Source organism: Anguilla rostrata, chromosome 2 (assembly GCF_018555375.3).
Source record: "Anguilla rostrata isolate EN2019 chromosome 2, ASM1855537v3, whole genome shotgun sequence".
Lineage (NCBI taxonomy): Eukaryota > Metazoa > Chordata > Actinopteri > Anguilliformes > Anguillidae > Anguilla > Anguilla rostrata.
Window position 1 is genome coordinate 20,827,741 of NC_057934.1, and position 13,837 is coordinate 20,841,577.

The following is a 13,837-nucleotide window of genomic DNA, read 5'->3' on the forward strand; positions in this document are numbered from 1 at the left end:
GATGCAACTTTTCATCATGGTCTATTCAAAATACAGCTTCTCCTTTAAGAGAAAAGGCTGATAGACATTTAAACTTTACTACTGACTTTCTGTTTAATAAGTTAAATTGTGCAAAAGTATATAGGTGGCACACAATCTAAATTAATAAAATGGCATCAAAAACATTTTCTTCCAAAACCAAACAAATGACACGGACCAAGAATGTTTGGTCCTCAGAAGTGGGCAGGTAATTATTTATATTGGATTATCAGGGGTAGTTGAAAAACAATGCACACAAAAATACAAACAACTCTTTTATTGGCTCTGCATTAAGATAGGCAAACATACATCCACTATAAAAAAAAGTCCCTGCACTTTTGGCAATACTCTATACAGTGGTTCTGTACAGACAGATTCAGTGGGATCAGCCAGAACACACAATGACTGGGCCCATGCATGTAAAATAAAAGCCGTTTGTTGCAGTTTGTTGACATAAACCACACCATTTGTATTGGTTATAAAAATCTAGAATAATAATGATTATCAACTCAGTATCTGAGCTCACGGCTAAGTTGGTGGTGGGGGCATTGTAATCACATGGCATCCATACAGTAACACTGAGCCCTGAGTAAGAACACATAGACACATGCTTATATTCATATTGCTGTGTAACAAGGACATGCATATACTACCACACACTCACTAACACACACACACACACACACACACACATCCAAACTGATGCCCACTAACCCGGCATGGTCATGGTTAGTCATGGTTTTGAGCGTTCGTCCTCGTCGTTGCTCGATATCGCCCACTGCAGTACAACGCAAACAGAACGGCGATGCTGCAGTTACCTCACATCCCACACAATGCCCTCACGTCAGAATCAGCCTTTTTCGGCATTTGAGTTATTACTGCGCTATCATGACAGAATGGCCAGTAAAAAGTTTATCAGAAATGTATGAGGAAATGAATCGACTTTTTTTTTTTTGTTTCCTGTTTTTAACGAGCAGCTTCACCGCCCTATTTCCACCGCGCCGCCCACGTACACTCAAACAGCATTAGAGCTGAACGTCCTGCGCACCGCCAAAACACATACCTGTGGACCAGCGGCGAGTTCATGCACAAGAAAGCCCACACAACAGCTAGGGGGATGAGTCCAGGAAACCAGCCTAGTTGAGCTCAGCATGGTTTTGCATTGATCGCTTATACCGACTGGGCCACATTGCGGCAAATTCTTACATTCCCCGAAGTTTCCAGAATGTGCCTCTCCAAATAACAAAGGAATTACAATACTGTTATTCTCAGGGACAACACTGTGGTGGTCGCCTCACAGCAAGAGGGTTTTGGGTTTGAGTCCCGGCCGGGGCCTTTCTGTGTGGAGTTTGCATGTTTCTTCCCGTGTCTGCGTGAGAGTCCTCTAGTTATTCTGGTTTCCTCCCACAGTCCAAAGACATGTGGTAGGCTAACTGGAGATTCTAAATTTCCTGTATGTATGACTGAGAGTGAATGGTGTGTGTGCCCTGCGATAGACTGGTGACCAGTCCAAGGTGTATTCCTGCCTCTCTCCCAATACATGCTGGGTTAGATTCCAGTCCCCTACAACCCTGACCAGGAATTAGGGGTTAGATAATGGATAGATAGACAACACACTTCAGAAAATAGTAATGTGAGTTTACAACATATAAAGATACACAAGGAGTATCTACATACGTACATGTTAAATGTGTGTGTGTACTATTTACAAAGGTACACATATAATACAAACACACACAATTTGTACATTAAGTCAACAATTAGGCTACATTTTGTATGGTGGCCTTTCACCAGCAATGAACCTTCTCCAAATGCCACCTGCCAGACTGCTTACAGGTCTTGGTAAATGTGTGACTCTCGACAGTACTGCATATTCAGTATGTGCTCTAAACATAGTGCTGCAAATTCAGTATGCGATTTTAACAGTGCTGCTAATTCAGTATGTGATCTCAACATAGTGCTGCAAATTCAGTATGTGATTTTAACACAGTGCTGCTAATTCAGTATGTGATCTCAACATAGTGCTGCAAATTCAGTATGTGATTTTAACACAGTGCTGCTAATTCAGTATGTGATCTCAACATAGTGCTGCAAATTAAGTATGCGATTTTAACAGCGCTGCTAATTCAGTATGTGATCTCAACATAGTGCTGCAAATTCAGTATGTGATTTTAACAGCGCTGCTAATTCAGTATGTGATCTCAACATAGTGCTGCAAATTCAGTATGTGATTTTAACACAGTGCTGCTAATTCAGTATGTGATCTCAGCATTGTGCTGCAAATTCAGTATGAGATTTTAACAGTGCTGCAAATTCAGTATGTGATCTCAACATAGTGCTGCAAATTCAGTATGCGATCTTAACACGGTGCTGACCTCATGCAGACCTCATCAACATGTTGCAAATCTGTAGATCTTAACACTGTGCTGTACATGTGTGAATCACACTGCTATAATTATGTGAACCTCCACACAATGCTGTAGAGTAAGGGAAAAGCATCGCTGTAAATCACCTCTGCACACTCTAAACTGGAGGGAAATGGGACCGTAATATTAGACCGTAGACTCCTTGGATTCACAAACACCTTGGATTCATCTGGAAAATGAAGTACATCAGACACAAGACCTAAAGAACGAAACACGTTTTCAGAAATTTCCCCCAAACACATGGTCTGCTGAATGGCAGGTCTTTGGGCGCTTCAGTCCTAACCGTGGATGACCGTGGATGACCACAGCGTATTCAGACAGACCACAGACCACAGGAGAGTGGGAAAGAACCACATGACAAAAAATATATCATTTTGTTTGTTCCTCAATCTTCACAAAATGTATAACAAAAAAATAATTCATGAAAACAAAAAATGGTCTCTTGAAGAGAGTCCTGTGATGCCCTGAAAAAAAGAGAGAGAACGTGGCTGCGGTCAGAGCTGAAAGGTGGCGTGGGACTCGCTGGTTGAACTGAACTGTGGTTCTGTTTTCAAACCTCATTCGCCTTAAGCCTTCAGGCTCAGATGATTGGGTGTAACAGAGGAGGGGAAATTGCCAAAGCATTGCAGCAGGTAAACAATGAGGGGCTATAAATATGCACAGGCGTAGCAGTGCAGAAGTGAAATGCCTGTTCTAAGTGTAGGAGCAGATGAATGACATGAGCAGGTAAATGGATGTACAGGTGAGCGGCAGTGTAGTATAATGGGTACTGGTCTTGTAACCTAAAAGTCACAGGTTCGATTCTCGGTACACTGCCGTTGTACCCTTGAGCAAGGTACTTAACCTGTATTGCTTCAGTACATAACCAGCTGCATAATTGGATGTGATGTAAATGCTATGTAAAAGTTGTGTAAGTCGCTCTGGATAAGAGGATCTGCTAAATGCCTGTAATGTAACGTAATGTGTGTTGGTGTGCAGGTAAAATACCTGTTCTAGGCATAGTAGCAGGGTGACACTAGCAGGTCGGTCAGCACCACTAGCTGGTCATCAGTGAACTGCTGCTTGTGCTCCTGCCAGTTGTCATGGTGAGTCCGTCGGAAGTCTGACAGCGTCTTCTTCACGGTCATCTGCCATAGAAATTTAGGTCAGTACCTCAGTATTGTTGTGGGTGGTGTTCAGTACCTCTCTGTGCTGTGTTTGGTGTTCAGTACCTCTATGGGCAGTGTGTGGTGTTCAGTACCTCTATGGGCTGTGTGTGATTTTCAGTACCTCTGTAGGCTGTGTGGTGTCCAGTACCTCTATGGGCTGTGTGTGATATCCAGTACCTCTGTAGGCTGTGTGGTGTTCAGTACCTATGTAGGCTGTGTGGTGTTCAGTACCTCTATGGGCTGTGTGTGATATCCAGTACCTCTGTAGGCTGTGTGGTGTTCAGTACCTATGTAGGCTGTGTGGTGTTCAGTACCTCTATGGGCTGTGTGTGATATCCAGTACCTCTGTAGGCTGTGTGGTGTTCAGTACCTCTATGGGCTGTGTGATATCCAGTACCTCTGTAGGCTGTGTGGTGTTCAATACTTCTATGGGCTGTGTGTGGTGTTCAGTACCTCTATGAGCTTAGTGTGGTGTTCAGTGCTTCTATGAGCTATGAGTAGTGTTCAGTACCTCTATGGGTTGTGTGTCGTTGAGGTGAGCGCTCAGGTTCATGAGTAGTTGGGGCATCCAGCTGGGCACATTGTACGGACTGGAGAGGATGCAGGCGCTTAGACCCAGCACTCCAGCATGGCGCCGCATAAGGTCTGTACACACACCCACACACACACACAGACACAAGCACATTGGAACAAAGGCAGAGTATAATAAGCCAATCAGCTGTGATTGCTGCTCAGAGCCACATGGTTGAGGCACTATAAAAGAACTTCTCCTCCAGTCTCTCTCTCTCAATCACATTTTTCATTTTTCTTTACTCTTTTTTGTTTTGATAATTTAATAAACTCATTTGTAACCATTCCCATCTAGTGTTCGACTCCATTATGTTATGCCCCCTTGAGCTGAGGGTGAAGCAAAGTAAGTATATGAACTGCGTGATACGTCGAAAGTAAAGTAAGTACAAAGTAAGTATATGAACTGTGTAATACTTGAATACGCAGTATGTGAATATGCAAATAATTACAGCAAGTGCAGTACAGTACATGTTAAGGCTATAGCGTGTAGCATGTGCAGTGCTATGCGTGCAGTGTGATGTATGCAGCTTGTGTAGTCTCATTCATGTCTAGTGTTCAGTTTGTGGCGTGTCACGCATGCAGCACGTGCATTCAGAAGCGTGTAGGGCGTGCAGTACCCGCAGAGGGGACGGTGTCCACCGTCGAGCCCAGATCTCTCTTCTTCTTCTTGGGCAGCCGGGTCTTACAGAGGGTCTCAAAGTGAGTTTGCATGGAAGCGTCAATGGACAGGAAGTTACATTGCAGGAAACCGCTCAGAGTGGTGGCAGCCATCTCACGCACCTGAGGCGGGGGGGTGGGGGGGGGGGGGATAAAGAGGAGGAGAGAGAGGGAGGGAGGAAAGGTGAAAAAGAGGGAGGGAAAGGGAGAGAAGGAAAGGCAGAGGGTACAAGACAGGCAAAGGGGATTAGGGAAGGAAAGACAATGAGAAAGACGGGAAAAGGGTTAATATAATAAGGTCGCAAAAGTTGTATGTTTGTGTGTGCGCATGCACGCGTACATGCGTGTGGCTGTACTTCGAGTATGTCTGTGTGTGAGTATGCGTGCGTACATGTGCATGTGCATGCGCGTGTGTATGTGTGTCTGTACCTCTGTGTGTATGCGTGTGTCTGTGTGTGTGAACGTGTGTCTGTATGTGTGTGTTTGTGTGTGTACGTGTGTGTGTGAATGAGTGTGTGCGCGTGTGCGTCTGTGCCTCTGTGTGTATGTGTGTGTCTGTGTGTGTGTACGTGTGTGTGTCTGTATGTGTGTGTGCGAGTGTGTGTGTGTGTGTGTGTGTGTGTGTGTGTGTGTGCGTGAATGAGTGTGTGTGTGTGTGTGTGTGTATGAGTGTGAGCGTGTGTGGGCATGTATTACTATCTTTGTGAGAACCAAATGTCCCCACAAGGATAGAACGATGAGGAAAATTACGCAAGGTGGGGACCTTTTGCTGGTCCCCACAAGTTCAAGAGGCTGTTTTAGGGTTAGGACTTAGTTAGGGTTACAATTAGGTTAAGGTTACGTTTAAGGTTAGGCATGTAGTGTTACGGAATGAATGTAAGTCAATGGGAAGTCCTCACAAGTATAGCAATACAAACATGTGTGTGTGTGTGTGTGTGTATGTGTGTGTGAATGAGTGTGTGTGTGTGTGTGTGTGTGTCAGCACCTCCAGCTGCTCATCCTCCAGCAGAGTGAGGACCAGCACTCGCACAGTGTGGATGCTCTGCTCGTCGCTCAGGAAGGTGAATAGGTTGTAGAAGACCATGACCTGCAGGAAGGTCAGCACCGTGTAGCGCGCATGCCAGGAGCTGCTGTGGGCAATCTGCGGGAGAGAGCGCCCCCTGCTGTTACACGTTTGGATCTCACATGGAAAACAAGCAATGCCACTACCTGCATACAGTTATTCCTACAAACAATTCAACTTACCTTTCTGGGTTCTACAACAGTAAATGTAAAATTTCAACTGGTAAAACTAAAATGTGCACCATCCAGGGTCACGTGAGCAGGAGTAGCCAATCATGTGATTTACATAAGTAGTCATTGAGACAGCATTGCATTTCATTTGCTAAAAATATCTTACTTGCCTATTATTGAGTATACAAGTTGTACAGTATAAAATCTATATGGAACTTGTATACTCAGTAGTAGGTATGTAAACTGTTTTCGGACATGTACTGCACCATGTCTGGATTACCCACTGAGAAGCGAGCTGTGCTCAGGAGTGCCCCCTGGTGTCTCACCTTCTCCAGTGTACAAAGCACCTCTGGGATCTGCCCTGGGTACAGCAGCCCCTGGGACATGAGTGACAGGCAGGCTTTTGCGTCCCTTTTCATCTCGTCGTAGCTGTCATCATTCTCCACCGGAGCAATCTGCACACACACAGAAAGGCACACTCACAACTCTGTATGTATCTGCGAGACTGTGTGTATATACAAGGCAGTGTGTGTGTGTGTGTGTGTGTGCATGTGTGCACATGTCCTTGTGTGTGTATGTGTGTGTGTGCGTGTGTGCTTGTGTGTTTGTCTGAAACGGTGTTTGAGAGTTTGAACCACACACTGAATCAGAAAACGACAGGGAAAATGGGACTGCCCTAAGCTAAGTTACAGTGTGACCACAGCATGTGTAAAATGGAAATATGAAGAGAGGGGCATTATGCTTTATGAGAGAGAGAGTGAACGCTCACCATGAAGAGCAGGGGCAGAAGCTGCACCTGTTCCCGAACCGCAGTGGAGAAAGAGCGCCCCGCACTGGCCATCTGCCACTTCAGCACTAAAACACACATTACTGAGACTTTACACACACACACACACACACACCCACCATCTGCTACTTCAGCATTACAACACAAGTTACTGAGACATCACACACACACAACCACAACCACACACACACACACACACACACACATGCACACACACTGCCCACCAGCACTACTGAGATATTACACACATACATGCACACACGCTGTTACGTTCCCTTGCTATGTGAGTCTGCGTGCAAGTATTAATCCTGCAGGTGGAGCTGATTGAGGCTTGATCGCTTGACGATGCACACCTGTGTCCACCTAAGTCAGCCGGATAAAGCCTGAAGACACCTCAGTTGAACGGGGCTTTTCAGAGATTCCTTTGGGAAGAGATATTCCTATTTGACTCAGACGCCTTTTTAAGACTCCCTTTACTTTTGTGTGTCACAATTTGCCACTATCATGTTTTGTTTTCTGTGTATGTTGTGTTGGTACTTTTGTGTTGTAGGTTGCAGGTGGTCAGGCATTTTCTTTGTTTTAACATGTTTGTAGACGGTTAGGCCAGAGCAGGAAGAAGTTTGCCAGAAGACTCACTCCTTTTGCTTTGCCCCGGTAGTGAGGTTTAGAACTGTGCTTTCTTTTAAATGAAGAGTAGCGTAGCTCTGGTCTGTTTTTTGCCTGAACCATCCTGTTAGCCTACACATGGTAATGTGTTCTGTTTTTTGTCTTACTGTTTGTAATAAATCTTATATTTTTGTTAGTGTATGTAGATTTTGACTCCTTGTTTTGTTTGTGGCATGTGATATGTTACTGTCCGTTGTTGTCCCTGGTTATTGGAACTCGGTTTGGCTTTTGGGACATAACAACAACCACCATCTGCTACTTCAGCATTAAAACAAATATTACACATTACACAAACACACACACGCATGCATACACACACACACACAAACCCACACATGCATGCACACACACACACACACACAGGCCGTCTGCACTTAAACACATATTACTCAGATATTGTACACACACACACACACACACCTACCATCTGCTACTTCAGCATTAAACCACACATTACACTGACACACTACCAACCACACACTCACACATTTACAAAGCGTTACTCGCCTATCACTTGCATATTACTGATATTACTACATGACACATGCAGTAGTACACACAGTCACCATCTGCAACTTGAGCACTGTAAGACCCACACACCCTAACCAGGCATCTCATACATACTATGAACATGTGTTACGTACACGCAATGCCCCCCCTCACCCCTCACCAGTCTTCAGCAGTTTGATGGCCTGTGTCCTCTCATCCTGCTCCTCCTCTCCATACTCCTCCAGAACGTGGTTCTGGATCTCCTCGTCGCCCTCCATCAGTGGCTTGAGCTTGTCCAGAACCCGGCCCGTGAACTCCCAGATCCGCGGCGACGTCGTAGGCCGAGTGAGCGGCAGGCTCACGTCAATCAAGAAGATGTAGGTCAGCACACTGAGAGAGAGAGAGAGAGAGAGAGAGAGAGAGAGAGAAATGAAGTATAAAGGAAGAGAGAAGGAAGCGAGTGAGAGTGAAGGTAAGAGAGGAACGTACAAGGGAGTGATGGAAAAGAAAAGATTGAGGAAGGTAGTATCAGCGGAGGGAGCATGTCAGTTTTAGATGGCTAGCATAAAACTGATGTGCATTAGTAGTAGAGTTTTCTACATCTCATCATTTGAATTCCTCAGGTGCAGGTCCTGCAGGGTTTAAGTGTGTGTGTGTGCGTGTTCGTGTGTCTAGTGAGGCTTACCTCCCAATGCGCTCGCGCACGTTCTTGTACACCTGTGTGAGTTTGGGCTCCAGGTAGTCCAGTAGTCTGTGCAAGAGTTCCGGAACACGCCACTGCTGCTGTGCTAGACCGCCCTGTAGCACATACAGCCGACTGAGAGAGAGAGAGATACACATAAATACACACAATCAAACAAAATGCACGCACACTGCACACATTTATACATATACACACAAACATCTATGTACACACCAGCAACCAGCGTAACATGTCATCATGTGTGCGCATGTGCAGGCATGTGTGTGAATATTTTGTGAGTGGAATGCCTCACCAGGCATCCACAAAGGACCCCCCTTCTCCGTTAACCGGTGACTCCATCAGCATCTCAAACAGCCAGTGCAGCTTCCGAGGGTCTCTGCTCTCCTGTAAGCATGTAAGACCAACACGTGAGGACACAGTCAGAATACGTGACAAAGTGAGGACCTGGTCAAAAATCACTGACTAAAGAGCACAATCCACAATGTTGATATGTGGTAGCGCTTATTCATCATTGACATTGAAGAGTGAGGAAACAGACGCACTCTGGATAGGTTGATGGCATAGCCTTGCAGTGTGTGCATCTAGGTGTGTACGAGTGTGTCTATACGTACACAGGCAGTGGCGATGCAGGTGCCCCAGTCAACGTAGGTTTCCACGGTGATGTTGGACAGGGCTGTACGGATCAGAGGACTGAGCATCTCCCAGAGTCGCACCACCTGCCGAGTGTTGGGTACAAATAAGAAACACACACCTCATACTGTAATAAGTGTTCACGTGGAGTAGAGTGTGTGTGTGCATGTGTGTGGTGCAAGTACAGTGTACTTGTGTGTGAGTGTGTGTTTGTGTGTGTGTGCGTGTGTACTGTGGGTATTATGTGCAGTGTATGTGTGTGTGTGCATGTGTAGTGCTTGTAAAATGCGCTTGTGTGTACTGTGTGTTCAGTGTACTTCTGTGTGAGTGTGTGATGCATGTGTGTGTATGTGTGTAGTGCAGGTACAGTGTACTAGTGTGTCTGTGTGTGTGTGTGTGTGCGTGCGTAGTGTTGTACAGTGCACTTGTGTGCATGCACTGTGTGCTGTGTGTGTTGTGTATGGTGTGTGTGTGTTTCTACAGCGTGTGTATGTGTGCGTGTGTGAGGTGTCTGTGCCTTCTCACCTTGCTGTAGCTCCAGTGTTTGGAGCCGCGGATCAGGCCTGCCATGATCTCAGCGACGCAGCGCTGCGTGCTCTCGTGGGAGTCGGCCACCAGGCGCTCCATGTGCGGCAGGAACACGGGCAGGAAAGCGTCGCCGAAGTTCCGGAACAATCCCTGCGGCGGGGCACAGAAAATCCACATCGCAAGTGGAGCAGCTGGTCATATACAGACAAACCCACACACAGGCCTTTGAGTAATTCAGATACAGAAATCCAGAAGACCCAAAACACAAGCCATTCAGACGAGTAGACTCGAGTCACCCAGCAATTTCAGACGTACCCACACATAAGGCTGCCAGCAGGTTTGATTAAGACTGAAGTGTAGAGAGAATATGGACGAAGGCTGGAGAAATTAACTACAGCAGACACTGCATGGGAGTTTGACCAATTATGTCTCCCGGCCTTATTTTGGAAACCACAGAAAACAGTAATTTCTCGTGTGTTACTGAGTAAAAAGCAGGTGTGTTTGCTTAAAGAGCCGGGGCCAACATAGAGTACAAAATAGAGGCCTGTAGGAGGCAGGTGTGGTACCTTTAAGAGGCGGAGCCTATTCTGTACAGATTACTGGCCTGTAGGAGGCAGGTGTGGTACCTTTAAGAGGCGGAGCCTATTCTGTACAGATTACTGGCCTGTAGGAGGCAAGTGTGGTACTTTAAGAGGCGGAGCTATTCGTACAGATACTGGCCTGTAGGAGGCAGGTGTGGTACCTTTAAGAGGCGGAAGCTATTCTGTACAGATTACTGGCTGTAGGAGGCAGGTGTGGTACCTTAAGAGGCGGAGCCTATTCTGTACAGATTACTGGCCTGTAGGAGGCAGGTGTGGTACCTTTAAGAGGCGGAGCCTATTCTGTACAGATTACTGGCCTGTAGGAGGCAGGTGTGGTACCTTTAAGAGGCGGAGCCTATTCTGTACAGATTACTGGCCTGTAGGAGGCAGGTGTGGTACCTTTAAGAGGCGGAGCCTATTATGTACAGATCAGTGGCCTGTAAGAGGCAGGTGTGGTAACTTTAAGAGGCGGAGCCAATTCTTTACAGATTAGTGGCCTGTAAGAGGCAGGTGTGGTAACTTTAAGAGGCGGAGCCAATTCTTTACAGATTAGTGGCCTGTAAGAGGCAGGTGTGGTAACTTTAAGAGGCGGAGCCAATTCTTTACAGATTAGTGGCCTGTAAGAGGCAGGTGTGGTAACTTTAAGAGGCGGAGCCTAAATAGTGTACATCAAGTTGTTTTGTAAGAGGCAGGTTTGCTACCTTGAAGAGGCAGAATCTTCTAGGGCTGAAGCGGTCCTTGCCCTTACGGTCCTCAAGGCACAAGAACTTGATCAGCTGGTCGATGAACTCGGGGTCGATGAAATGGTCGTACACAACCTGCTCCCTCTGACACACAAAATACACCCGACCATCACATTTATATGCATGCAATCCTATGTCATCTGTGTGCATGTGTATATGTATTTGATTGCCTGTGCATGAGGTTGTAGAATGTGCATGTGTGTTGAGTGTATGTGCCTGAACGTGTATTTGAGTCTATGTGTATGTGTGTGCTTGTATATGTATGGCTGCAGTGTGTGTGTGTGTGCATGTGTATGTAGTGAGTGTGTGAGTGTGTGTGTGTGTGGGTGTGTAGTGACTGTGTGTGCATACCTCACTCATCTCCTCTCTACTGAGGTCTTGCTTTGGCTGCTCATGTGTAGGAGCATATAGCATCAGCTTCCTATAGAGAGAGATTTGGAGGGAGAAAGAGGCAGAGAAAGAGAGAGGGGATAGAAATGGAGGGAGAGAAAGTAAAAGGGTATGCCAGGTACAAAGAGAGAGATAGAAGGAGACAGAGTGTGGAAGACAGAGGAAGCAAGAAAGAAGTGGAGAAAAGTTACAAATCAGAAAAACTGAGATGAGGAAAAGGAAAAGTAGAGGAAACCCCAACAAAGAGAGCGTGATTGCATGTGTGCGCATTTGTGTATGTGCGCGTGTGCGCGTACCGTGGCCAGCTGTAGAAGCCCAAGTGGGTTTTCTCCACAAAGTGGCAGCTCTCCCACTCCTGCTGTGTGTGGGGCAGATATTCGCTGTCATACAGAAGCCACCAATTATCAGGTCTGTCCTCAGCCACCATCCCCTCGGCCTCACTGGTACCTGCAGGGGAGGGAGTCATGTCATTATTTGTGTGTAGTGATGTCATAAAAACAGATACCACAATCAAAACCATTACCACAGCCGGTCAGTAGGAAAACTAACTTCGAATGAAATTAGTCATTCATTGGATGGAACTGAACAAACATGGTAAACCTTGGAAAACAAAAAGGTTTATGATATCTAGTCAACTAGCTAAATAGCCCATCTAATTACTATCTTTCCACCTTGATAGCCTGGTCAGATAGCTTGCTAGTTAGCTTAGGCAGCCTGGCCCAGACAATGGCATGTTTCCCTGTCCAAAAAAGCTGGAAGAAAAGTTGCAGTTGACTCTAGTATGTTACAAAGAATAGGCAAAGCAAGACTCTGATCAGGTAAGGCATTTACTCACAGATTTCTTCTGGACTAACAAGAACTTTCTTATGGGGCCTCTTCAGCTGCTTCAAGATGCCAGCAACAGATAATACTGCCACCTAGTGGACAACAAATCACAGAATAGAAGTTTTACAACAGGTGGATTGGGTGTGTGTGTGTATGAGCATGCATGCGTAATATGTGGTCTGTGTGTGTGTGTGTGTGTGTGTGCGTGCATGCATGCATGCATAGTATGTGGTTTGTGTGTGTGTGTGTGTGCACGCATGCATGCATAGTATGTGGTTTGTGTTTGTGTGTGTGTGTGCGTGAATGTGTGCGCGTGTATGTGTGGTTAATTCTCTGGCAGCACAGTTGTCACACTCACCTGGCGCACAGTGAGTGAGTCGTGGTTGAGGCTCTGGATGAAGAAGCGCACGGCAGGGACAGGCAGGGGGTGATCGTCCCGCAGCAGCAGGGACAGGAGCCCGATAGCCATGTGTTCAAACTTCCAGGGCCTGGAGTACACAGAGAGCCAGACAGACACTTAGCAAGCCAGAAACAGCACATGTCTCTATCTCTATCTCTCTCTCTCACACACACTCTCACACACACACACACAAACGTGCACACACACACACACACGCAGAAGAAAGCACACCTAAACTTGTGCACTTACAGGTCTCCATCACTAAGGCAGTCCAGGAGCTCGCCGATTAGCCTCTCGTACTTCCTGTAGGGCAGAGGAAGTGATCAGCACTGCCACTGCCACACCCAACAGCACAGCCGAACGCAGCAAATACAGTAAGGGATGAAGCAGAGGGTGTGGTTGTGTGTGTGCGTGCATGTGGGGTACAGTGTGACGCAGTGACAGTGACAGAGTTTGTGTGCCTGAATAACTGTCTGAACATTAAGCTATAGCAGTGAATACTCACTAAGGTCAGTATTTGTGTGAGGAGTGTAATAAAGAGCTGTACAGCGATGAATACTTGCTTTTCTGAGGTCAATTTGTGTGTTTATATAGTGCAGTGAAAAGCTACACACAGAAATGAATACTCACTCTTGTGAGTCCATGTTTTTTGCTTGTAGGCGCTGTACACCCAACTCTAGGACTTCAGCAGAGGGTGGGGCCACAGAGGAGGCAGGGCTACGGGACTCCATGATCATATTGGTCAGAGACAACACATTCTCTGAAATCTGCAAGGGACGGTGGCCCAAAAGGGTCCATTATCAATAATCAAACAAAAAAAAACGGTTACCAGGCAGTATAGGTGTCCTGTTAGCTGTCTGATTGGCCAGAAGGCAGTGTGTCAGCCACAAGAAGTCAGTGTGTCAGCCACACAGAACCCTTCAGGGTAGAGAGTCTCAACTTCATTCCTGTTCACTATAATACCAGTTCCAGTGGTTCTGTATCTCACTGTTATTGTTGCTGTAACACAGAGCCAAATGTACCACGCTAAAATGATCCTTTTA

General features: G+C 46.2%; 1 protein-coding gene across 2 annotated transcripts in view; it reads right to left on the bottom strand.

Moving 5' to 3' along the window:
• Nucleotides 1-280: 280 nt before the first annotated feature.
• Nucleotides 281-13,837, bottom strand: part of psme4b (proteasome activator subunit 4b) — a 46,469-nt gene continuing 32,912 nt past the window's right edge. For both annotated transcript variants that reach the window (XM_064321140.1, XM_064321141.1), the window contains exons 29-47: nucleotides 13,425-13,561; nucleotides 13,044-13,097; nucleotides 12,753-12,882; nucleotides 12,405-12,486; nucleotides 11,866-12,016; nucleotides 11,531-11,600; nucleotides 11,138-11,263; nucleotides 9,853-10,005; nucleotides 9,309-9,413; nucleotides 8,990-9,081; nucleotides 8,680-8,811; nucleotides 8,176-8,384; nucleotides 6,822-6,907; nucleotides 6,379-6,507; nucleotides 5,805-5,960; nucleotides 4,780-4,942; nucleotides 4,104-4,237; nucleotides 3,432-3,571; nucleotides 281-2,908 (exon numbers count right to left, since the gene is read on the bottom strand). In XM_064321140.1, the coding sequence (XP_064177210.1) occupies nucleotides 3,437-3,571; nucleotides 4,104-4,237; nucleotides 4,780-4,942; nucleotides 5,805-5,960; nucleotides 6,379-6,507; nucleotides 6,822-6,907; nucleotides 8,176-8,384; nucleotides 8,680-8,811; nucleotides 8,990-9,081; nucleotides 9,309-9,413; nucleotides 9,853-10,005; nucleotides 11,138-11,263; nucleotides 11,531-11,600; nucleotides 11,866-12,016; nucleotides 12,405-12,486; nucleotides 12,753-12,882; nucleotides 13,044-13,097; nucleotides 13,425-13,561 (2,244 nt within the window). In that variant the 3' untranslated portion in view covers nucleotides 281-2,908; nucleotides 3,432-3,436. The remainder of the gene's footprint in view (nucleotides 2,909-3,431; nucleotides 3,572-4,103; nucleotides 4,238-4,779; nucleotides 4,943-5,804; nucleotides 5,961-6,378; nucleotides 6,508-6,821; nucleotides 6,908-8,175; nucleotides 8,385-8,679; nucleotides 8,812-8,989; nucleotides 9,082-9,308; nucleotides 9,414-9,852; nucleotides 10,006-11,137; nucleotides 11,264-11,530; nucleotides 11,601-11,865; nucleotides 12,017-12,404; nucleotides 12,487-12,752; nucleotides 12,883-13,043; nucleotides 13,098-13,424; nucleotides 13,562-13,837) is intronic.